The sequence below is a fragment of the Rhinoraja longicauda genome, chromosome 6 (assembly GCF_053455715.1).
Source record: "Rhinoraja longicauda isolate Sanriku21f chromosome 6, sRhiLon1.1, whole genome shotgun sequence".
NCBI classification, from domain to species: domain Eukaryota; kingdom Metazoa; phylum Chordata; class Chondrichthyes; order Rajiformes; family Arhynchobatidae; genus Rhinoraja; species Rhinoraja longicauda.
In genome coordinates this window covers 38,468,294-38,494,512 of record NC_135958.1, presented here as the reverse complement: position 1 = coordinate 38,494,512, position 26,219 = coordinate 38,468,294, and the positions used below count along the sequence as shown (strand labels likewise).

At 47.0% G+C, this 26,219-nt stretch overlaps 1 protein-coding gene across 1 annotated transcript in view; it reads right to left on the bottom strand.

The window, feature by feature from the left end:
- The window catches only part of piezo1 (piezo type mechanosensitive ion channel component 1 (Er blood group)), a 168,761-nt gene that overhangs the window by 80,580 nt on the left and 61,962 nt on the right, over positions 1–26,219 (bottom strand). The window contains exons 10-19 of the mRNA XM_078401557.1: positions 25,638–25,747; positions 23,261–23,521; positions 21,056–21,161; positions 14,637–14,812; positions 13,286–13,434; positions 9,690–9,863; positions 7,621–7,653; positions 5,203–5,297; positions 1,685–1,845; positions 383–559 (exon numbers count right to left, since the gene is read on the bottom strand). Of these exons, the coding sequence (XP_078257683.1) occupies positions 383–559; positions 1,685–1,845; positions 5,203–5,297; positions 7,621–7,653; positions 9,690–9,863; positions 13,286–13,434; positions 14,637–14,812; positions 21,056–21,161; positions 23,261–23,521; positions 25,638–25,747 (1,442 nt within the window). The remainder of the gene's footprint in view (positions 1–382; positions 560–1,684; positions 1,846–5,202; positions 5,298–7,620; positions 7,654–9,689; positions 9,864–13,285; positions 13,435–14,636; positions 14,813–21,055; positions 21,162–23,260; positions 23,522–25,637; positions 25,748–26,219) is intronic.

Below are 26,219 nucleotides of genomic sequence, written 5' to 3'. Positions count from 1 at the left end.
GAAACATGGTTCTCAGCAATGTGGCATTTGTAGTGCATCAGTTCCAGAGACAAGCTCCAATGCCCTCAATGGGATAGAGGGATGAGAATATAGATGGAGATTAACAGACAGATTCAGTCTGAAGAAGGGTCTCGACCCAAAATGTCACCCAGATCAGTCTGAAGAAGGGTCTCGACCTGAAACGTCACCCATTCCTTCTCTCCCGAGATGCTGCCTGACCCGCTGAGTGACTCCGGCAGTTTGTGTCTCTCCTGGAGATTAACAGAGTTCATCTTGTGTTTACATTCAAAGAGAAAAATTGGACACAGCTGAATCTTTTTTCTGTGCCCACCTGTGGATTATTATCTATACACATCAAATGCACAAATGAGCTATTTCCTACCGCTGTGCAGTTGCTGGAATATTCCGTTGGGTTTACAATCTTCAGCTGATACAGCATTTTGCAGACCACAATGATGCAGACCCAGAGAGTGGAAACACAGGAGGCCATTGGACGGAACTTGGCGAACGGCATCGCAAATGCCCAGAGGACGATGAAGAGAAAGTTCATGACTGACGGCTTGAAAACAGAGAGACAAAAATGAGGAAAATAGAGTTTGTTTTCCTGAAACCTGCCAGTTAAGGAAATTAATCTATTAGTTACCTAACCAGTTCCCGTTAAGTAACGGTAGCACAGCAGTGAAGATACAGCAGACTGATCATGACCAACTCTCGTTTGTTATCTTGTTTGTGACTGAACTTCAGCCAAAACGGTACACGATAGCGCGACAATTTTAGGTCCACCTTACTCACCATTGTCACATTAGTGATAATGCAAGTAGTTTTATTGAAATCGGTCTTATATTTTTAAAGTTATTCATATTTTAAAGTTTAAAAGGGGAGGAGGGAGGAGGGAAGGAGGGGGGAGTGGGGGAGAAGGGAGAGGGGAGGGGAGGGGGGGTTGAGAAGAGAGGGGAGGGGGGAGGACAGGGTGCTGCACCAATGCAGGAGAGGTTTGGGCCCACTTGGTCTATTTAATAATAAATGTAGGGCGTAGCGGTAGAGTTGGTGCCTTACAGCGCTTGCAGTGCCAGAGACAGGGGTTCAATCCCGACTACGGGCACAGTGGAAGAGTTGCTGCCTCACAGCGGCAAAGACCCGGGTTGCTGTTTGTAAGGTGTTTGTGCGGAGTTTGTACGTTCTCCCCGTGACCGCATGGGTGTTCTCCGAGTTTTTCGGTTTCCTCCCTCACTCCAAAGACGTACAGGTTTGTAGGTTAATTGGCATGGGTTTGTATACTTGGTATAACTAGTCCCTAGTGTGTGTAGGACAGTGTTAATGTGCGGGGATCGCTGGTCGGCTTGGACTTGATAATAATAATAATAATAATGCATTACATTTGTATAGCGCTTTTCTAGAAACCCAAAGACGCTTTACATATTAGATATAACATAAAAATAAATAAATAAACAAACAGAAAAGGAAGGGCCGGTTTCCACGCTGTATTTCTAAAGACTAAAAAATGGTTTTTTTAAAAATCATTCATTATCATAATCAGTGCAATATTGGGAAACAATGAACTTACACTGGCATTGGCATTTTTGATTTGCTTGCAAGTAGGAGATAACTTGACAAGGTTTATTGCTTTGTGACATAATTCTCAATTTGACAAAATCTTTGGATACCATTGCTCAGACATTCATACCTCCTTTACTGCGACCCACACACTGAACAGTGCCACTAGCTTCATCATATGTAATTCAAGGAGCCTCCAAATTTTCACTTGGATGGAATTCAGGACTTTGGAGAACTTCAGGAAAAGCGCCAGGAGGCGGTCAATGACCAAGCTCCACTTATTGGAAGCAACTGCAATAAAACAAGGGGAGAACTGTTGGCAGACCATCTCCATATTAAAATGGCAGCACGAGCAATACAGATGAGCTGCTTCTGTCACAACAACCTAGACATTCGTGTGTAGGAAGGGACTGCAGATGCTGTTGCAGGTTTAGACCAACGATAGACACAAAATGCTGGAGTAACTCAGCGGGACAGGCAGCAACTCTGAAGAGAAGGAATGGGTGATGTTTCGGGTCTGAAGAAGGGTCTCGACCCTAAAGGTCACCGAGTCCCTCTCTCCAGAGATGCCGCCTGTCCCGCTGAGTTACTCCAGCACTTTGTGTCTATCTTCAACCTAGACGTTCATTTTGAAGATTGACATAAAATGCTGGATTAACTCAGTGGGACAGGTAGCATTTCTGGTTAAAAGGAATAAATGACGTTTTGGGTCGAGACCCTTCTTCAGGCCCTTCTCCAGTCCGAAGAAGGGTCTCGACCTGAAATGTCACCCGTTCCTTCTCTCCAGAGATGCTGCCTGTCCCGCTGAGTTACTCCAGCATTTTGTGTCTATCTTCGGTGTAAACCAGCATCTGCAGTTCGTTCCTACACACCAGACATTCATTTTGTTACATACTGTATGTAAAAACAATGTGCACTCAATCTTGCAGTGCACTAAATTTAACTTTGAAACAAAACGTACACCTATATTAGTTGGCTCATAAAACGATGCAGAATTTTAGGCACATGTTGTCATCCAGCAGGACACTGGTACGAGAAGCTGGAGATGACAGAAATGTGAAGTCTTGTCTAAGTTAATAGCAATATTAATTTCAACATGATCCCTTCCCATCCCAGTGAACCTTCCCATCCCCACCCAGTTCCACTTTCTGCAGAGACTACTCCCTCCAAAATTCCTTGGTCCACTCATCCATTCCCAACCAACCTACCCCCTTTCCAGGTACCCAGGGGATGTCACACCTGTTCCTATATCTCCTCCCCTCACCTCCATCCAGGAACCCCAGCAGTCCTTCCAGGTGAGACAGAGCTTCACGTGCACCTCTTCAAACCTCGTCTACTGCATTCGGTGTCAAACGTCACCTTTCCATGGCCTCCTCAGACGCTGCCTGGCCTGCTGAGTTAGTGCAGCACTTTGTATTTTGCTCAAGATTCCAGCATCTGCAGTTCTTCCTGCCTATCTGCATTTATTTATTTCCTGCCCACTACATAGAAACATAGAAAATAGGTGCAGGAGGAGGCCATTTGGCCCTTCGAGCCAGCACCGCCATTCATTGTGATCATGGCTGATCATCCACAATCAGTAACCTGTGCCTGCCTTCTCCCCATATCCCTTGATTCCGCGAGCCCCAAGAGCTCTATCTAACTCACTAACCGGCCAGACTGAGGGGATGACCAGCGGCTGTGTGGGAAAACTAATGGCTGGGCACTACCTCTCAGGACGTTGGTTTTAATGGCCAGCCAATGATAAAGGTGGGTGCAGGATGCCGTGGCTAAGAGCGTCGCAAGCACGAGGAGAAAAAGATGGAAGAGAGGGATATTCAGATTGAAAAAAGGGAGAAAGTGGAACAGAGAAAGAAAGAGGTGTGGGGTTGAAAGGGAGTAAGTTGAAGCAGCTCAAGAAGGCAGCTCACTGCCTCCTCCCCTCAGACCAGGATGAGGGGTGGCCATTTAAATGCCCGCTCAGCCTGCGAACTGAAAGTAAAGAGAAAAAAATAGACTGGCAGTATGAAAGACAGAAAATGGAGAGGGGATGGAGAAAGAAAGTGTGAGAGCGTGAAGTGGGAACAAGAGAGAGAGAGAACGAGAAAGAGAGAGAGCAAGGGAGAGAGAGATTGAAAGAGAATGGTATACACACAGTGGGAAAGAGAAAAAGACAGAGGAACAAGAGAGAGAGAGAACGAGAAAGAGAGAGAGCTAGGGAGAGAGAGATTGAAAGAGAATGGTATTCACACAGTGGGAAAGAGAAAAAGACAGAGGAACAGGAATGAAGCAATGATGAATGAATGAATGAATGCCTTTATTTGTCGTTGAAAGCACTGCATACAACAAAATTATTACTGCCACTCCATTGGTGCATAATATACTAACATAAAAGCACAGGACACAATTTAAAAACAATATTATTTAACTAGGGCTTAAGATAAATAAATAATCAATATTGCAATATATCAATAAACAATGGTGATAGTAAGGTAAAATGCGAGACAGGTAGCAGCATGGAAGAGTACAGCATGAGTAATACTCAGTAGCTTTTCATATTGAGTTTGCAGATTGCTTTGGGGAAGAGACTCCAACAATGTATCACGAGGCATCGCAGTGAGGGGGAGCAAGAATCTGTCTTTGTTCACAAATGGCAGCAAGGATTTCAATGAACTCAATCTTAGAAAGTGTGTAAGGAGCAGCTGGCCAGGAGAGCACTGGAAGAGCGAAAGGTAGAGTTTAAAATGACATTGCTGAGGGTTGCAGCAGCAGATGATCTATGGCAGATGTAAGCGGATGTGGGCAGTGTTGGTGAAAGAGAGAATACTGCTGGAAGTCCACTCTGGGGGTCAGACATGTTATCAAAGTTGCAACGAAACTGCTTCAGCTTCAGACCAGGTGTCAGGACATGGCTGGAGTGACTGGCATTAAAGGCACCTTCAAGGCAAATGGCTCTGATCGTCCCACGTCCTAGCCACAGGGAACTTTGGCCTTTCAGGACTGCGAGACAAATCCCAGAGGATCCAGCAAGCTGGCTCTGAGGTTGAGCTAGAAGTTATCATTGTATGTCAAGTCAAGTCAAAGTCAAGTCAAATTTATTTGTCACATACACATACACGATGTGCAGTGAAATGAAAGTGGCAATGTGTGTGTGCAGAGTATCTAGTGTTTTCAGAAGAAGTAGGAAAGAAATCCAGTGTCCTACATTAACATCTCCTGGGGCCTTGGGTTCCTCTCTGTGAATATATCTCCCATTTAACTGGCTGAATGTTAAGTGCTGAAGATAATGTTTCAGATGTGAAATCTTTTAATACTTATGTATGACCAAATGGGGTTGTCAACTGTCCCGTATTAGCGGGACCGCCCTTGTCCCGTATGAGTAGGGTTGCCAACTTCCTCGCTCCCAAATAAGGGGAAAAGGGTGATGTCACCACCCCGTGCCCCCACCCAGCCAGCGGCCACATGCTCCCGCTCCACCAATGGCGGCCGCCCGGGCCAGGTGGTGATGTCACCTTGTCCCGTATTTGGGAGTGAGGAAGTTGGCAACCCTAATGACCAATAACAGATATTTACTCTTCGATCGGTTCATGTCACCACAGAGGAATCATTTATTAAATGTGAAAAGGGATGCAAAACTAAAAGGAACTTGTTGCAAATACAAGTACATACTTTGTCCTTCAAGCCTGCTCTCCTCTGCCGCTGGATGTTCATTGTCCTCACCCTCTGTGCCTTCTGCTGCCCCGTCCCCAAGGCGTTCAGCAGCCCTGCATTGCAACAAAATCACCTTGAAATATTTCTTCCTTTTAGAACATTTATTATTGCACAAATAAATTAACTGGTCAGTCTTCCTTTTAGGCAACCATCATATTTATGAACGAATGAATGAATGAATGAATGAATGAATGAATGAATAAGTTTATTGGCCAAGTATGTGCATATACAAGGAATGTGCCTTGGTGCTCCGCTCACAAATGACAACACAAACATACAGTTAACAATTAAGAATAAAGCATAACCACATCAAAACAATAAGGATACAATTATGGATACAATAACAATGATGTAGGTTATGTGGATTAAACAGGGGCAGGTGGGACTAGTGTAGCTGGGACATGTTGGCCAGCGTGGGCAAGTTGGGCGGAAGGGCCTGTTTCCACACTGTATCACTCCATGACCATGTGAATAAGTGATGATAATTAAAATACCAGAGTCATTAAAATACCAGAGTCCAAAACATTTGTTCTGATAAACTGCTTGCCATTTACCCCCCCCCCCCCCCCCCATATCATTCTGCTGCATTCATCAACAAAAGATGAATATCGGCAATCTATATACTAAAACTCTCATTTGTTTGTTTGTTTGTTTGTTCCTGAACTACAGCCAAAACGGTGCATGATCGCGCGACAATTTTAGGCCCACCTTACTCACCGTCGTCCCTTTGGTGCTAATAGAAGTTTCATTGAGATTGGTGTTATATTTTTTAAGTTATTCACATTTTAAAGTTTAAATCTATCTCCTAGGGAGAGGGGGGGGGGAGCGATAAGGGGGGTTGAGGGGGATAGAGTGGGGGGGAGGGGAAGGGGAGGAGGGGGAGAGGGGGAGGGATGGTGTGGGGGAGGAGGGGAGGGGTTAGGGGGAGGGGGGAGCGGTGAGGGGGGAAGGGGAGGGAAGGAGGAGGGGGTAGAGAGGGTGCAGCACCAATGGAGGAGAGGTTTGGGCCTAACGGGTCCACTTGGTCTATTAATATTAATTTCAAAGAAGGAAAGAGATGCGTCCACAAACATAGTTTCCCTTTTATCATAAGATCCTAAGATCATGAGTGATAGGAGTAGAATTAGGCCTTTCAGCTCATCAAGTCTACTCCGCCATTCAATCGTGGCTGATCTATCTCTCCCTCCTAACCCCTTATAAAAGTAGCTGGGCATGGATGACTGGGGCTGAAGGCCGCGTTTCCATGCAATATAACTAGACGACTCTAAAAGCCAGGACCCACCTCAGTGTCAGATCATCACGATAAAAATGGCACTCAACATTTTATTTGATTAAAAATTAGGAGTATTTTATATGGTTCTGCCTCTCAGCTTCATGGTTGCTTTTTTTTATGACAGAAGAATGGGAGAATATTAATCATGCGCACACACCCCAATCTACTCAAGGGCTCAGAGATCTCCGATGTATAAGGACTTGAGCGGTATATGGTTAATCCAGGAGTGCTGATATTTTGCAATGGCAGAGGAGATACAGGGGAATAAATATGGTCTACTCCACCACATGGCCTTCAGTTAACAACAGACTCGAACAGTTTAGCTTAGTTTCAAGGTACAGCGCAGAAACAGGCCCTTCGGCCCACCGGGTCTGCACCGACCAGCAAATGAATCACTACAAATATGAGGAGAAATTGTGTAGATTGGGACAGTGTGCTTCAGTGTTGCAGGAGATATCACTGAAACTTTCAACAATCTTGTACAAAACTGTGGCCTCTGCTGCAAAGATAACAATTCTGTGTAACTAGTGCATTCTTATCTAAGTTTACCCCAACCAGACAGCCAGTTCCAAAATTCATTGCAACAGTTACTAATAACTTTTACAAACACAGATGCTCCCCGACTTACGATGCTTCGACTTTGCGATGGTGCAAACGGCGGCGACCGTTAGCGAGGCGCAACTCGCTTCCGGCCACGTGGTCGCGTGTATTAAATGCATTTCGACTTACGATATTTTCGGTTTGCGATGGGTTTCTCTGAACGTAACCCCATCGTAAGTTGCGGAGCACCTGCACTATTATAAGTAGCCACAGTGGAGTAACCATAGTGTGGAGAGTTGTGGGTTAGTATCTGCTGACAAATTTCAACTGTGTTACAAGGAAACGTTTGCTGGTTGAATCTTGGGTAGAGGAAGGTTCAATGACGAAATGGCCAACCCTGAGCAGTTGTGCAGCTGAGTGCAAACTGATAACAGAAAAGGAGTCACCTGCAATTGGATTGTTCCGCACCAGTGATGCACATGCAAGGACTAAGGTGAAACATCACACAAATCAAAACAGGAATGACGCTAAATTGATAAAGCAATAAGAATAACAATACTCACTCCTCAGAACGCGCTGCTAGATTTTCCTTCAGCCTAAGTATGCAAAGAAAGCAAACAATGGGACGATAAATGATCTTATAAATGATATCATTATAAATGATAGATGCACTTAAATTTAAAGAAACGAATGTGGGAATGTTACATATGGCTAATCTTCCCATCAACGTTCTAATTGTTGGCTTAAGGGCACCAATGATCTGGGTTGATTTTAACCACGTTTTACTGAGAAAACAGGAAGGCAGTTAAATTCTCAAACATGTCATTTGCGCAATGCAATGCCGCGAGTGCTCTCTGTGTGGAGTTTGCACGTCCTCCCTGTGTCTGTGTGGGTTTCCTCTGGGTGCTCCAATTTCCTCCCACATCCCAAAGACGTGCGGGCTTGCGGGTTAATGGGCCTCTGTAAATTGCTCCTGGTGTGTGGGGAGCGGATGAGAAAGTAGGATAACCTAGAACTAGTGTGAATGGGTGATCGATAGTTGGTGTGAACGCAGTGGGCCGAAGGGCTTGTTTCCATGCTTTATCTCTAAACGAACCAAAATTTGGAATCCCTACTTTATGCCCACTTGGTGAATTGAAAATATACCTCGCTGTCAGCACTGAAGACAATAGATAATAGACAATAGGTGCAGGAGGAGGCCATTCGGCCCTTCGAGCCAGCACCGCCATTCAATGTGATCATGGCTGATCATTCTCAATCAGTACCCCATTCCTGCCTTCTCCCCATACCCCCTGACTCCACTATCCATAAGAGCTCTATCTAGCTCTCTCTTGAATGCATCCAGAGAATTTGCCTCCGCTGCCTTCTGAGGCAGAGAATTCCACAGATTCACAACTCGCTGACTGAAAAAGTTTTTCCTCATCTCCGTTCTAAATGGCCTACCCTTATTCTTAAACTGTGGCCCCTGGTTCTGGACTCCCCAACATTGGGAACATGTTTCCTGCCTCTAACGTGTCCAACCCCTTAATAATCTAATAAAATCTCAGTCTTGCAGTAATTTCAGAATTATCTCCTTTATCATTATCATAAAGGAGATAATTCTAAAATCACTGTTAGACTGAGATTTCCATGCTGACCGTGAGGTATGTTTTCAATTTGCCACATGGCCATAAAGTAGGGATTCTATAGTCTATAAATGACACTTCATACTGGGAGATATATTACCTTAAAATCAGTCTGTACTTCAATTCATAATCAACAGGACAAAACCTAGTCCAGGAGAATCAGGGTCAAGTCAAGTCGAGTTTATTACCATCTGCACAAGGTGCAATGAAAAACGAGCTTGCAGCAGCATTACAGGCAGACATTCAGAAACCTTACATTGCAGGTAGGGTTGCCAACTGTCCCGCATTAGCCGGGACATCCTGTATTTTGGGCTAAATTAGTTTGTCTTGTATGGGACCACCCTTGTCCTGTATTAGTAGGGTAGCCAACTTACTCACTCCCAAATAAGGGACAAAGGGTGACGTCACCGCCCCACGCCCCACGTGACCTCACCCAGCCGGCGGCCACGTGCTCCCGCTCCACCAATGGCGGTCGCCCGGGCCCGGGTGGGGTGAGGTCACGTGGGGCACGGGGCGGTGACATCACCCATTGTCCCTTATTTGGGAGTGAGGAAGTTGGCAACCCTAATTTTTAATTTTTTTTTTTAGAGATACAGCACAGAAACAGGCCCTTCGGCCCACCGGGTCTGCGCCGAACAGCGATCCCCGCACACTAACACTATCCTACACCCACTAGGGACAATTTTTACATTTGCCCAGCCAATTAGCCTACAAACCTGTATGTCTTTGGAGTGTGGGAGGAAACCGGAGATCTCGGAGAAAACCCACGCAGGTCATGGGAAGAACGTACAAACTCCGTACAGACGGCGCCCGTAGTCAGGATCGAACCTGAGTCTCCGGCGCTGCATTCGCTGTAAGGCAACAACTCTACCGCTGCGCCACCGTACCGCCCACAATTGTAGGTTTCCTGTTATTAACGTAGAAACTTTACTGGACTGGGTCATTCCACTTACTATCAGCATGGATTTATTTTTGGGAAAGTCAGCCCAGATGTGTACGAGTCTTACCGGTGCAATGGGCTGCTCCCCTTTGTGGGCACCTGCTCCAGGTCAGTGATCTGCATGAACCGGTGGTGGAAGTAGTGCAGCTGCAGAATGCAGGACAGCAGGAAAAAGGCAGGGGTCAGGATGCTGGAGAAGAGCTCACTGACACCGAACTTCTCCAATCCCATATCACCCAACCTGGATCATCAAAACAACAACATTTATCTAGAAGTACATTGAAAACCTCCTCCATAACAATATGCCTTTCCTGCCCATCTTGCTTTTTAACATGAATGAAAACCCTTGACCTACTGCAGTGACCACAGACTGGAAACACCGAGGCATCAAGGATTTAGATTTAGATTTAGATTTGGAGATACAGCGCGGAAACAGGCCCTTCGGCCCACCGGGTCCGCGCCGACCAATGCTCACCCCGCACATTAACACTATCCTACACACACTAGGGACAATTTTTACATTTACCCAGGGAGATTCGAGGTACATTGACTATGTAGTGTGTGTGCCACTGCACACAATGCCCGGCCTTGCCCAAGTTACTGGTGTGGTTTCCGATGTTCATGCATCCAAGGCAGCTCATTGTTAGGGCAGTGGAAGGTTTTTAAACACTTTCAAATCTAAACCTTGCCCTGCATTAAGCAATACAACCCCATCTGGCTGTTGAAGGATGGCACGGGTTTGGGGGGATATGGACCGAACGCGGGCAGGTGTGACTCGTGTAGCTGGGACATGTTGGCCGGTCTGGGCAAGTTGGGCTGAAGGGCCTGTTTCCACGCTGTCTCGCTCTCTGACTCTAATTATCAACAGTCCCTTGAAGTAGCGGAGGAAAGGAACTGCAGATGCTTTCCTTTCCGAAGATAGACACAAGACGCTGGCGTAACTCAGCGGGACAGGCAGCATCTCTGGAGAGAAGGAACGAGTGAAGTTTCGGGCCGAGACCCTTCTACAGACCCGAAACATCCTCTACTCCTTTTCTCCGGAGATGCCTTCTGACCCGCTGAGTTACTGCAGCTTTTTGTGTCTATCTTCGACTTAAACCAGCACTTGCAGTTCCTTCCTACACATGTTACTGAAGCAGATTGGTTTTTAAATATGCAAGTTTCATTGTCACTGTTACTGATATTAGGTTTTTATTTTGGACATATTTAATTGATTGAATCTAAATTTCGCTGATCCTGTGGTGGGATTTCAATTCTTCTGATCAATAATCCTTGCCTCTGGATTGCAGGAGTAGTAACATATCCATCCTATCAAAATTGTGAAGAATAAAATCCCATCTCTTTTTTAATTCCATCACCATACTGTTTAAAGCAAAGAAATCCAAAAGATAAATTGCTTTTGTTTTAAATGATATATGGTGTTGGAATTTAAAAAAATATACAATCTTAAATCCCTGCTCCAATTTAATTGGACTAATTGGATAGCATTTATCTCGAGAGGACTAGAATATAAAAATGGGGATGTAATGCTGAGGCTCTTTAAGGCACTGGTCAGATCGTATTTGGAGTATTGTGAGCAGTTTTGGGCCCCATATTTGAGGAACGATGTGCTGGCATTGGAGAGGGCCCAGAGGAGGTTTACGAGAATGATCCCAGGAATGAGTGGGTTAACATATGATGAGCTTTTGATGGCACTGGGCCTGTGTTCGCTGGAGTTTAGTAAGATGCAGAGGGGGGGGTCTCATTGAAACTGACCAATTCGTGAAAGGCCTGGATAGATTGGATGTGGAGAGGATGCGTGGGAGTGTCTAGGACCAGTGGTCACAGCCTCAGAATAAAAGGACGTGGCTTTAGAAAGGAGCCGAGGAGGAATCTCTTTAGTCAGAGGGTGGTGAATCTGCGGGATTCATTGCTACAGATGGCTGTGGAGGCAAAGACAATGGATATTTTAAGGTGGAGATTGACAGATTCCTGATCAGTAAGGATGTCAGGGGTTATGGGGGGAAGGCAGGAGAATAGGATCGAGATGGAAAGATAGATCAGCCATGACTAAAAGGCAGAGTACACTTGATGGGCCGAATGGCCTAATTCTGCTCCTAGAACTTATGAACATTCCAAGCATCTTGACTAGAATGAAACCACACTTGTCACTTTCACCTCCAAAGAAAACGGTCATTCGGCGAGCTTTCATATTTTACGAAGAATCTTTTGTAAACCAATTTAAAAATAACACATTTTGAAAATAAAATCACAGAGAACAATAGAGCACAAGACCAGGCCCGTCGACCCACCTTGTCTGAACCAGACATGATGTCAAGGTCATCTCTTACTGCCTGCACATATTCCATAACCACGTCTTTTGAATTTTCTCATTATACGCCTACACCTTACAAAAGGCAAGTTTGCTAATAGGTTTAGACGAGGGGGGACTGTCTGAAGAACAATGGGGATTCGGCGTGGGGGACCACCGTGAGGGACGGTAGGAGAACAAAGGAGGACTGGGGGGGGGGGCACTCTAGATTAGAATCTTCTGCCATGGGGATAAGTCCGTGTTCGTTTGTTTGCTATTCTTGCTATTGAGGGCGTGCAGCGTAGGTTTACTAGGTTAATTCCCAGAATGGCGGGACTGTCATATGTTGAAAGACTGTAGCGACTAGGCTTTTATACACTGGAATTTAGAAGGATGAGAGGGGATCTTATCGAAACATATAAGATTATTAAGGGTATAAGAAAATAACTGCAGATGCTGGTACAAATCGATTTATTCACAAAATGCTGGAGTAACTCAGCAGGTCAGGCAGCATCTCGGGAGAGAAGGAATGGGTGACGTTTCGGGTCGAGACCCTTCTTCAGACTATTAAGATTATTAAGGGGTTGGACACGTTAGAGGCAGGAAACATGTTCCCAATGTTGGGGGGAGTCCAGAACAAGGTGCCACAGTTTAAGAATAAGAGGAAGGCCATTTAGAACTGAGATGAGGAAAAACTTTTTCAGTCAGAGAGTTGTGAATCTGTGGAATTCTCTGCCTCAGAAGGCAGTGGAGGCCAATTCTCTGAATGCATTCAAGAGAGAGCTGGATAGAGCTCTTAAGGATAGCGGAGTCAGGGGGTATGGGGAGAAGGCAGGAACGGGGTACTGATTGAGAATGATCAGCCATGATCACATTGAATGGCGGTGCTGGCTCGAAGGGCTGAATGGCCTCCTCCTGCACCTATTGTCTATTGTTTGTTCCGGTGAAGGCGCTGTGCACACGGCAGGCAGCCAACTGTCACTTGTCTTTTACTTTTTAATTTCCCTTTTAATTTCAAGTGTTTGTGTACCTCGTGAGTTGTGACTGTCAGCAGACCAGTTTCCCCTCTGAGGATGAATAAAGTTTTATCGTATCGCATCGTATTATTGTCACTTGTACCAAGGTACAGTGTAAAGCTTTGCTTTGCATGCAACCCAATCAGATCATGTGTAATCCTGCACATAACTACAATCAAATATAACTCAAACAGAAATGGGTAGAGCAAAGGGGAAGATACAGAGTGCAGAATATAGTTCTTAGCATTGTAGCGCACCAGTTCCATATAATCGTTTTGACCTGTAACAGTTCAACCATTAATCCAACTACCTTAAACACAAAACAGTCACATTTTCCAGAATTGAAATGGCACATACTGTTTCTCTGTTAGTCCTGTAAAGTTCATCCAGTAGTGTGGGAAGTCATCAAACTGAAAGGTGTACACTGAAATGAGGACCAGCATTGTGTAGGCAACAACCAGCCACCAGAACACCTTCAGCAACCTCCGCCACAGAAAGTAACAGACCTAGCAAAATGAATGGCAAGAATATGACATTAGCAAACGGCAGCACAGGTTCAACACTTCAGAAAGAGAGGGTACTTTTAAAGAGCATGAAGTTGCACATTATTACTCACCTAACTTTAGTTTAGTTTAGTTTAGAGATAAGGTGTGGAAGCAGGCCCTTTGACCCACCGAGTCCGCACCGACCGGCGATCCCCGCACACTAACACTATCCTACACACTCTGGGGACAATCTTACATTAATACCAAACCAATTAACCTACAAACCTGCACGTCTTTGGAGTGTGGGAGGAAACCGAAGATCTCGGACAAAAAACCCACGCAGGTCACGGGGAGAACGTACAAACTCCGTACAGACAAAGTCAATATGGATGCTCGTCACTCATTCCCCTTTGACCAGCGCTATTGCTAATCCACACCAGAAACCACACGGACGCATCTGCAGTAAGAATAGCAGATTACCTATTCACAAAATGCTGGAGTAACTTAGCAGGTCAGGCAGCATCTCAGGAGATATAAGAAAATAACTGCAGATGCTGGTACAAATCGAAGGTATTTATTCACAAAATGCTGGAGTAACTCAGCATGTCAGGCAGCATCTCGGGAGAGATGGAATGGGTGACGTTTCGGGTCGAGACCCTTCTTCAGACTGATGTCAGGGGGGCGGGACAAAGGAAGGATATAGGTGGAGACAGGAAGATAGAGGGAGATCTGGGAAGGAGGAGGGGAAGGGAGGGACAGGGGAACTATCTAAAGTTGGAGAAGTCGATGTTCATACCACTGGGCTGCAAACTGCCCAGGCGAAATATGAGGTGCTGTTCTTCCAATTTCCGGTGGGCCTCACTATGGCATCTCAGGAGATGCTGCCTGACCTGCTGAGTTACTCCAGCATTTTGTGAATAAATACCTTCGATTTGTACCAGCATCTGCAGTTATTTTCTTACATAGCAGATTACCTTCCTTTTATCCAAATAGGACTTTTACAGCAATAGTTTCAAATGAACAGGTCACAAAATTATCCCCTTTAATCTTCCAAATCCATCCAGAGGCTAGCACACCAGAAGCTTTCCACCGTGACACACATTTACATCAAACATTTACATGCATTTCATTAGAAGATTTTAAATTAAATTCCTCTCTTTATCAAAACTGATTTCTGATGGTGTGAGGTTCCCTGCTGTTGATTAGTCGTACTATGTTCTCACCTGATAGAATGACAGGCAAAGGAGGAAAAGGAACATATAAACAATTTTGTAGACCACTATTCTTCCAGTGAAGCTGACAACGAAGAACATCCCTCCACAAATGTAAATCCAGTACTTGGCAGAGAAACTCATGAGTAGTTCTCCGAGTGATTTCAAAACATCATTCTTCTCCTGACCTGTGACAGGAACAAAAATATTCAATGAAAACTTGGAAGTTGCAGGATTCAATATTTGGGAATCATGCTGGATGTTAACTGAAAGCAAGTACATTTTTGTTTGGAGTAAGGTAGAATATGGCCACATTCTAGCCTGAATGGTCAAACTGTTCTCCATGTCTAGTCTGCACTCATGGTGGGAGGGGGGGAGGGGGGGGGGCGAAGAGGGGGAAGGGGGGGATTTTCTCTGATAGTTGAATTATAGGGGCACGCTTCACAGATTGGGCGAACACTGATGCATGATTTAAACTGGGCGAGTGCCTGCTTGAATGCAGGCGTTCTGTTTTCGAGTGAAGAGCTGCAAACCTTCGCTCCGAATCTGCCCATCTATATACTTAAACTTGATTTTTTGTTTCTTTGTGACTGAACTTCAGCCAAAACTGTACAGGATAGTGCGCCATTTGTAGGCCCAACTTATTCACCGTCGTCGCTTTAATGGTAAAAATGGTCGTTTTATTTAAATTGGTGTTATATTTTTAAAGTTATTCACATTTTAAAGTTTTTAAAAACCAGCGCATGCGCAGTTGGGGCTGGTCCTCACGTAAGATGGCCGCCTGACCAGCGCCTACACTTACGTAAGATGGCTGCCGGGTGACTGCGCGTGCGCAGTTCGGGGGAATGTCGTCATTTTCGTTGAGCTGCCAGACGCCCGTTTGTTTCCGCGGCCCAAGTGGGGGGAGCGTCACCACCACCGCTCCAAACCCCGGGTGTCTCCACCGTGGCTGCCGCCCCGCCCCGGAGCCCCCGCCCCTCCATCACCGCTGTCGTTGCTCCAAACCCCAGGCGTCTCCTTCACTGCTAGGCCCCGGAGCCCCCCTGATCCATCGCGCCGCCGCCGCTGCTTCTTCTTCCCGCTCTAAACCCTGGGCGTCTCCATCATGGCCGCCGCTCAGCTCTCCAGTTCCCGCTGAGCCATCGCACCGCCGCCGCTGCTTCTCCTTCCCGCTCTAAACCCCGGGCGTCACCATCATGGCCGCCGCTACTCCCGCTGCCGCTCTAAACCCCAGGCGTTTCCATCACTGCCGTCGCCATTGAGCCCCGGAGCCCCTGCACAGCCATCACCGCTGCCGCTCTAAACCCCGAAAGTCTCCATCGCTGCCGTCGCCGCTGAGCCTCCAGCTCCGCTCAGCATCGCCGCTCCTGCTGCTGCCGCTCTCAGCCTCTCCTCTCCATCCCCTCCTCTCCATCCCCTCCTCTCCCCCCCTCCCCCTCCCTCCCCTCCTCCCCTCCCCTCCTCCCCCTCCCCTCCCCCACTCCTCTCCCCCTCCCCTCCCCCCTCCTCCCCTCCCTCCCCTCCTCCCCCTCCCCTCTCCTATCCCCCCTCCCCTCCCCCTCCTCTCCCTCCCTCCTCTCTCCCCCCTCCCTCCTCTCTCCCCCTCTCTCCCCCCCTCCCTCCTCTCTCCCCCCTCCCTTCTCTCTCCCCCCTGTCCCTACTCTCTTCTACCCCTCCCTCCTCTCTCCCCCTCCCCCTCCTCCCTGCACTCTTCTCCCCTCCCGAGGAGATAGTTTTAAACTTTAAAATGTGAATAACGTTTAAAAATATAACACCTATTTCATTGAAACATCTTCCAATAAGACCACGGGACGATGGTAAGGTGGACCTAAAATTGGCGCGCTGTCATGTACCGTTTTGGCTGTTGTTCAGGAACAAACAAACAAACAAACAAACAAGAGTTTTTGTATAAAGACTTTATTTGCTGCTGAGCTGCTAAAGATAACCCCCCTTAAAATCTCCCCCAAACCTCCCCTGCATTAACTGAAATTGAGTTAAAGTTGTTTTATAGAACCCCACTCACCCACTCCATCCCCCTCCACCAACTTTATCCCCCCCTCCCCCCTCCTCCCTCCCCACTCACCCACTCCATCCCCCCTCCACCCGCTTTATCCCCCCTCCCTTCACCTGATCAATACCGATCTCTTTTTAACATCATGCCAAGAAGGAGGAAGACCTCTGAGGTCATGCAGACCTACGAACCCTTCCGAATCTGGCAGAAAGGTCCCGCCTTCTTATTTCATTTCCGCCATTCCGATTTCGCCTCACATTTTTCCGGAAAACCTTGCCTTGACACTTGCCCCAGCGTTTGCCCCACCGCTTGCCCCACCCCACCTCACCGCGCCCCTTGCCTGGCCTTGCCTGTCCAGTCCGAGCCGGGCCTCTACATTCACCGGGACTCACCTCGCCGCTCGCCGGGCCTCACCGCTCACCTCGCCACCCACCATGCCGCTCCGCTCAGCGGTCCTCACCTCGGCTCGCTGGGACTTGCTTCGACGCCCGCCGGGACTCGCCTCGACGCCCGCCGGGACTCCGCTCGCCGGGCCTTGCTGCTCGCTGGGACTTGCCTCGACGCCCGCTGGAACTTGCTTCGACACCCGCCGGGACTCGCCTCGCCGCTCGCCGGGACTCCGCTCGCCAGGCCTTGCCGCTCACCGGGACTTGCCTCGACGCCCGCCGGGACTCGCCTCGCCGCTCGCCGGGACTCCGCTCGCCGGGACTTGCCTCGACGCCCGCCGGGACTCGCCTCTCCGCTCGCTGGGGCCCACCTCGCCGGGCCTTGCTGCTCGTCGGGACTCCGCTCGCCGGGACTTGCCTCGACGCCCGCCGGGACTCGCCTCGCCAATCGCCGGGACTCCGCTCGCCGGGCCTTGCCGCTCGCCAGGACTTGCCTCGACGCCCGCCGGGACATGCCTCGCCAATCGCCGGGGCCCACCTCGCCGCTCGCCGGGACCGGCCTCGCCGCTCGCAATGCCTCGCCTTTCCGTACCCCAGGCCTTGCCTCACCTAGCCTTTCCCCGGGACTCGCCTTGTCGCCCGCCGGTCCTCGCCTCGCCGCCCGCTGGGCCGTTGTGATTTACTGTTGAAGACCACTGGAGCAAGTATGTCTTCAATGAAATTAGGTATGTGCAGTTTTAAATGAAACTCTTTCTTCATAACTTAGCCATACATTTTATGACCATTGTTCTTTTATTCAATATCAAGAGAATTGGGATTTGTGCGGAAAAACCAAAATAGAAAAAACAAAACAAAACAAGAAAAGTATTTCTGTTCACTAACCTTTCTATAAATACCGGAATATGCTCATGATAGGCCTGATATTGTACATGTTGTCCAAGAACTACAGACTTGGAAATAATAGTTGTTTTTCACACATGAATGTAGCACAACGCTTATGCGCATTTGGCGTGCATACTTTTTTTTGCTGAAAAGTTGCATTACGTGCCATATTATGAATTTGATGTAAAATTCTGAATTTTGGACATCAAAACTATGAATTTGTAAAACCAAATGTTGGGAGGTTTGTTCATGAACCATACTGTGACCTCGCCTCTCCATGTTGGAAGAATGGAAGATGCAGAAAGAGATTCCCAAAGCCGTTTATCGAAAGCACAAGGTGTGGAGATGGGTCACATCCTCTGTACAGGAGACGATCTCCGGATATGGGAGGATTTCAGGTCCATCAAGAAGGGCGCCGGGATCGACCTATTACTTCTGAATGGGTGGTGCCCTGTAATGCTCAACTCTTGAAGTTGTTCAAATGTCACAACAACGTTGAGATATGCTCCTCTGTAAAGTTGGTCAAATACGTGTTCAAGTACATCTTGAAGGGGAGTGATCAAGCAGTTTTTGGAGTTAACAGGGATGACAAAATTGCACAGTACTTTACTGGCAGATACATTGGTCCGTCGGAAGCAGTGGGATCAATCCTCGTATTTCCAACTCATGAGAGACGCCCCGCTGTCATTCGACTCCAGGTACATTTACCACAAGAACAACAAGTCATCATCAGAGTCGATGCTGGTCGGCTGGTGAGAAATGAGGATATCACGAGAACAACTCTAACTGAATTCATGGAATTGTGTTCTCAAGATCAATTTGCAAGAACACTGTACTACACTGATGTACCCCGATTTTACACATGGAACAATAAGAAATAGCAAAGGAAGGTTGGGAAGATAGTGGAAGATCTTCCAGGTATTTTTGAAGCCAACGTTCTGGGACGAGTGTATACCATTTCTCCAAGATGTGACCCCTACTACTTGAGACTGCTTCTCCATCACATAAAAGGGCCAGTATCCTTCGATTCATTGAGAACGCATGACGGACATATTCTTCCTTCCTTCAAAGATGTCTGCATAGAAAGAGGTTTGTTGCAAACTGACGACTATTGGCAACAGACGATGGAAGATGCTGAGTGGACAAGACTCCCCGAAGCAATGAGAGATTTGTTTGTTTTGCTGACAATTGCTGAGATCAACACTTCTTGACAATTATGGGATCACTTCAAGAATTCAATGTCTGAAGGTTACCTTCAAAGAGAAAGTAGAACAATCGATGATCCAAATATCATGATTAATGAGAGGCATCATGATCAAGCTCGGTTGTATATTCAAGACAAGCTTGTGAATTACAAGACACTGGGATTCTTTCATGTGCCACTACCAAGACATGGAAGGATGAACCTTGATGGTGACAATTCAGAATTGCTGAGTGAATTGCAGTACAATAGACCTGACCAACAGTGATTTGTTGAAGAGAAGGAGCCTCTGCTGAATGCTGAGCAAAGAGCAGTGTAAGACCATGTGTGCAGCTGCTTGGAAAGAAATGTTCCTTCATTGTTTTTCATTGGTACACCAACAGGAATGGGCAAAACAATTCTCACCAATTTGATCCTCTCCAAAGTTCGAGGTCAAGTTGATGTTGCTTTTGCTGTAGCATCCTCTGCTATAGCAGCCACATTGATGCCTGGTGGAAGAACTGCACATTCTTGATTCAAGATACCCATCGAAGTGACCGATAATACAATGTGCAACATTGAGAAGAACTCCAACATGGTTCATTTGATCAGGAGTGTGAGACTGATTGTTTGGGATGAGTGCCCAATGATTAGGAGGGAGAGCCTTGAAGTGGTGGTCAGAACTCTTTGAGATCTATGCAAAAAGAACGATGAGCCTTTTGGTGGCATTCTTACCTTTTGTTGTGGCGATTTTCGCCAATTCCTTCCTGTTGTGAAAAGGGGAAATGATGCTGATGTTGAAAATTCCTGCATCAAGAAATCCTATTAACATTCAAATTGTTATGTTTTGTTATTCACATTTTAAACTTTAATAAACCCCTTTTCCACTTGTCGTGTCCGTCAGCTGCCCATGTGCAGTAATACCTCCATGTTCGACGTCACCATGGAAACCTGACGGGCGGGAATGGCGGCGCCGCCGGAGAGCCCCTAAGAATGGAGGGGGGGGAGATAAGGGGGAGTGGAGTGGGTGACTGGGGGGTGGGAGGGGAAGGGGGGGATTGGGTGGGGAAGAAGGGGGGTCGAGGGGATGGAGTGAGGGAGGGGAGGGTGCTAGACCAATGCAGAAAAAAACGGCACTTTGAAGAAAAATCACGATTTTCATTGAGATTTATTTAATTTTTATTTTTAAAGCCATTTATTTTAAAGAAAAAAGTGCGATTTTTCCCACATCACAATGGCAACCAATGAGTTGTGGGCCCAAAGGGTCCACTTTGTCTAGTTTGAAATAAAAGTGAATCAATCTACCACTCATAAATGTGGATTACTCACCTTCTGTTGCTAGACTCTAACTGATCGTTTGCCCAGCGTTGTTGAACAGAAACAGGTAATGAAGAGTACCGAATGGAAATTGATCATCTAATTAAATGGATGCATTAATGCAGAGAATGCATATTATGTGCATTTATGTTTCCTCTTCTAACTTTGGTTCACTTAGCACTTAATTTTTCTAAAAAATTAGTTAATCGATGTGAGCATTTCTGGCTTGAGCTGAATTCATTGCCCTTTAAATCTGAATTAGGGACTTGCTGGGCTTTTTCAGAGATAGTTAACTGTTGATTCCATTGCTGAGAATCTGGAGTTACAGAAATGCCTTATTAGCCAAGGTTGACAGAATTCCTTTTTTGAAGGAAGAAACTAATTAACCAATTAGTGAAATAGATGGAGATGTTTAACGAATGTCGGTTACATGGTCATCGTTACTGACGATGACATTTTATCCCAGGTTTACAAATGTATTAAATGAAATGCTAATACCCTGTAAACCTTTGACGGGGCTCAAACGTCGGTTTCTTCGTTGATTGCCCAGGGCCCTGGTTACTGGAAACTTAGTTTAGTCAGAATTATCACAGTGGGGAATGCAGCCATCTCTCTCTGGGTGGAGATTTTGGTTGCAGTAATGTCCATTACCCACCTGGTTCGGGCACAGTTACTTCCTTCAGCCGGACTTCTTTGTGCTTCAAGCATTTTTCTTTGACAAACTGGCGCAATAAGAGCCAAAACGTGAGTGTGTACAGCAGCTGAGGGCAAAAAAAAGATCAAGTTGTTAGCGAAGACCCAAGAAAGGTGCTGATATGAAACGTCACCTGATCATTCCCTCCACAGTTGCTGCCTGACCTGCTGAGTTCCTCCAGAACTGTGTGATTTGCTTGAAATAGTTAGTGTTCATCGATTTAGCTGAAGGACGCAGCCGTACTTTAAGTGAATGCGGAGCAAACAAAATTACTTTTGTAATGGACAATAAAAGTTGACATTTTTCGGTTTTCTGTTATCTCCAGTGACTCCTTTTGAAAAACATTAAGTGAGGGCAAGGTCATGTTTATTTGGGATGAATTCAGTGGCAAAATAGCTCCATTGTTAGCCCAACCCAAGTTATGAGAAATCTGGGTTAAGCTTTGGAGCTCTTCAGAGATCGAGGCAAATAAGGATGGAGGAAGAGGGATGAGCAGGTTAGTTTAAAAGGGAATCCTGAACGAAGAGAAGAAGGATTTCAAGAGGGAATTCCAGGGCACGATGACAAGTGTGTAATGGGAAGGTGACGGTTTGGGCGAAAGGACAAATGCCCAGATCCAGAAAAATGAAGAGTTGTGGGGAAATGCTTCGCATTACTGGAACAAATCATAGAGACAGGGATGGGTAATGACTTGAGTGAAATGTTTAGATATTGAGAGTTTAAATTTTAAGTGTTGGGAGGCAAGGTGAGATCTTGCAAGCGCAAGGAAGCAGCATTTATGGGGAGGATGAAGGCAGGCAACTGTTTTCAGGATATACTGAACTTACAAATACTGGAGTTTGAGAGGCTGCGAATGGGCATGCTGTAATAAACACGTCTGAAAACCACAAGAGAACAGAAGAGGGTGGCACGGTGGTGCAGCAGTAGAGCGACTGCCTTGCAGCGTCAGAGACCCGGGTTCCATCCTGACTATGGGTGCTTGTCTGTACAGAGTTTGTACGTTCTCCCCGTGACCTGCGTGGGTTTTCTCCGAAATCTTCGGTTTGCTCCCACGCTCCAAAGACGTATGGGTTTGTGGGTTAATTGGCTTGGTGTAAATGTAAAATTGTCCCTAGTGTGTGTGCAAGATAGTGTCAATGTGCGGGGATCGCTGGTCGGTGTGGACTCTGTGGGCCGAAGGACCTGTTTCCACGCTGTATCTCTAAATAAGAGATCACAGCGGATGAACCAAGGCAGGCAAAGTCTCCGGGAAAAAAACTGTGATGGAGGGGAGAGAGGATCTAAAGAGCACGAGGATGAGACAGAGATCAAGGGTCAGGCAGTCTACTGTGGCCTGAGGCAACGAGCGTGAAGAATGCCAGTAGTGTCCTGGCCTTAAAGTATTTAGCCGAATCTATGTTCAACAAGGAAATTGTGAGGTCAGGCAGGGCTGGATGCGAGTCCATCGTCTTCCTTTCCCTCTTGCATTAATTCATTCACAGGTCAAGGGCATTGCTGGCAATGTCAGCATTTATTCCCTCTCGCTAACCCCACCTCATTGAGCAGGGATAATCTACCGTCGTGACTAAATGCAGTCTAGGTTATGCAGTGCTCCCACATTGGTGAAAAGATTGGTTCTGATTTCTTTATACAGCAACGTTTACCGAATGATGAACCATTTGGATGGCAGGACACGTGTTTCTTGGACAGGAGTTTCTATCAGCCTCATTGGTATTGTCTTTTGTCGGCGCTAGGGATCTGACAGCACCGAGGAAATTCGATACATGCAGCGGCAAGACTAGGCTCAGTGTCGGCAGCGATGGCAGGACACAGAGTCAAGCGAGTAAAGATGGAAATTGAAATTGGCAAGGAGTAGGTGACATGGCCGAGGCAGAGGTTGAGGTGTGATCACCTGAGGTGGTGTTTGGGAGGGAAGGTGCACCTCAATGATTTTAAATGGGCTTCATTCAAGGGTGAACATGATGAGAAAGTGCCAGAGGAACAGAAGGAAAGACCAAGGTCAAACTCGGTGCTGGGGGTTACAACACCAGGGCACTTTGATTGTGAGTTGTAACCCTGGGGGAGGGGATGACCAGGCAAGAAGCCGCTTGTGAAAGGCAATCAAACAGAGACTGATAACGCCTCCTCCAGGAAGCGCGCCCGGATCAGATGAATGAACAAACTGACCATCACTCCGAGGCTGAGGCAGTGATGCTCCATGTGGGCCAAGCCCAGCTGCTTCAGGACCACAAATCCGATTTTGGTTGGGAGTTCTTCAGCCAAGTCCATTCCCCAGACATAGTGCAGGCTGCACAGCAGGATCCCATACAGCAGAATGAACGGAGAGCAGAACATGGCAAAGTGCCGTCGACTACGCACCATCCAGATCAGGCAAGCCCAAATCAAAAGCACAAAGGTGAGCCAGCTGTGAAACGTAATACTCCAAACCTGGGGGGAAAAAACATATTCAATCACTCAAAAACATACAGGACAAACTGATCACCAAACGCTGTAAAAATTGGCATAAAAACTGCCCAACTTGTGCATTATCCGTCTTAAAGGTGCTCACTGTCATTGTGCATCCAACATCCTAAAAAACGAACACACAGTTCAGATGGGTCAGGCTTGTTTGTGTTGCTCCAGGCCTAGGGTTGTCAACTGTTCCGTATTAGCCGGGACATCCCGTATTTTGGGCTAAATTAGTTTGTCCCGTACGGGACCGCCCTTGTCCCATATTAGTAGGGTTGCCAACTTCCTCACTCCCAAATAAGGGACAAAGGGTGACGGCACCGCCCCACGTGACCTCACCCAGCCTGCGGCCACGTGCCATTGGTGGAGCGAGAGCACGTGGTCGCTGGCTGGGTGAGGTCACGTGGGGCGCGGGGCGGTGACGTCATCTTGTCCCGTATTTTGGAGTGGGGCTGTTGGCAACCCTACCCAGGCCACACACAGCAGCAGTGCTGCCGACTCATTACCTGGAATCGACAAGGCAGCCATTGCTTAATATCCTATCTGTTATCAGCATAGCTGCGTCAGGGACTGAATACTAGCACTCCAATGACACGAAGAGTCAGCCTTAGTCTCTTAAAAGAGCAGTGCATTAATGTCCTTGACAACAGACAGTTAGAAATATACTAGTGCTCACGTCTCTGGGATGGGACAACCTTCTGACTACAGGGAGGAATGCCACTAGTAAGTCATCGTGCATGACAACATGGGATGGCACAGTGGTAGAGTTGCTGCTTGAAACTTTTGAGAAAGGAAATCCAGCAAAACTGATAATCCAGCATGATCGCTGGTGACGGCGGATTCACAGAATTTCTAGACTATTGGATGTTATTTCTATTCATAGCTTAAAACATTTTTTATTTCATTTTTTTTCTAAATGTAACACAAAATGATAATGAATTAACCAGTGTACCAGGTAAAGTGAAAGCACGTGCGGGAACCGGGACCTGGTGAGTTGAAAGGGAGATGGGATCACGGGGGCTCCAGATGACACAGAAGGACTGCAGAGCGAGCGGGTGTGGAGAGAGCAGAGAAATGGTGGCATTTCTCTGTGGCACGGTGGCGCAGCGGTAGAGCTGCTGCCTTACAGCGCCCGAGACCCGGTTCGATCCCGACTACCTGTGCTGTCTGTACGGAGTTTGTACGTTCTCCCCGTGACCTCGTGGGTTTTCCCCGAGATCTTCGATTTCCTCCCACACTCCAAGGACGTACAGGATTGTAGGTTAATTGGGTTAGTATAAGTGTAAATTGGCCTTAGTGTGTGTAGGATAGTGTTAATGTGCGGGATTCGCTGGTCGGTGTGGACACGGTGGGCGGAAGGACCTGTATCTACGCTGCATCTCTAAACTAAACTAAATGGAAACCCAACCAGTGGGAAGTGATCGCATCAAATATTACCCGATGCAACAGATAATAAACTACCGTGATTTCTGAACTGCGGACTGTGCACGTTTTATTGCATGCAGGTGAACAATACATGCGTGATTACAATCACTTTCTTTACATCCATTTAAATAGCTTTAAGCAAAACTCTGCTTCATTGATTAGAAAAGGGGAGGCCATTGAAAACTGAGGTGAGAAAAACTTTTTCACCCAGAGAGTTGTGAATTTGTGGAATTCTCTGCCACAGAAGGCCGTGGAGGCCAATTCACTGGATGAATTTAAAAGAGAGTTAGATAGAGCTCTCGGGGCTAGTGGAATCAAGGGATATGGGGAGAAGGCAGGAGTAGGTTACTGATTGTGGATGATCAGCCATGATCACAATGAATGGTGGTGCTGGCTCGAAGGGGTGAATGGCCTCCTTCTGCACCTATTTTCTATGTTCTATGTTCTATGTTCAGGCTTGATCTCTAAAGGTAAATGAGGCACCAGGACATGGGGAATCGGGTTGGGTACCATACCCTCAGTTGAGTACGATACCCTCCTTCTCTAGGCAGGGTGGAGATGGAGGGGAGTGGGATCAGGTAGAAGCAGATGATTTATCTGCCAATATAATAAACATCGTGATCAGTCAGCACACTGCAAACAAAAGGAGCGAGGATTCTGGGGTACTGACCATCATGATGATGAGTGTGCAGATGTAGCTCTGTTGCATCAGCACGTGCCCGAGGCCATGAAGCAGTGAACGGGTGTCTCTGGGTACAAGTGTGGGAGGGGAATGGTTTACTGCAGGGAACAAACAAAAACATGTCATCCTTTATATAATTACCATCCATGAAACAATACTTCTGCCTGAACATTGAATAAATCAGTACCGTGCATTATTTCTAGACACCCAGAAACCATGATGGTAATCATTATTATTTTTAGCCGACGTAGAACCTATGACCACGATCCCACAGATGAACACCAGGCCACCATCCCCCAGACCATTACTGATCTCATCACTTCTGGCCATCTCCCCTCCACAGCTAGGGTTGCCAACTATCTCACTCCCAAATAAAGGACAAGGTGACATCACCACCCCGCGCCCCACGTGACCTCACCCAGCCAGCGGACACGTGCTCCCGCTCCACCAATGGTGGCCGCCCAGGCCGGGAGGCGGGTTGCTATGCAACCTCCGTTAGGCGGTGTCCGGGCCTCAGGACCTACAGTGTTCGGACCTACACCGTCCGGGCCTACACCGTCCGGGCCTACA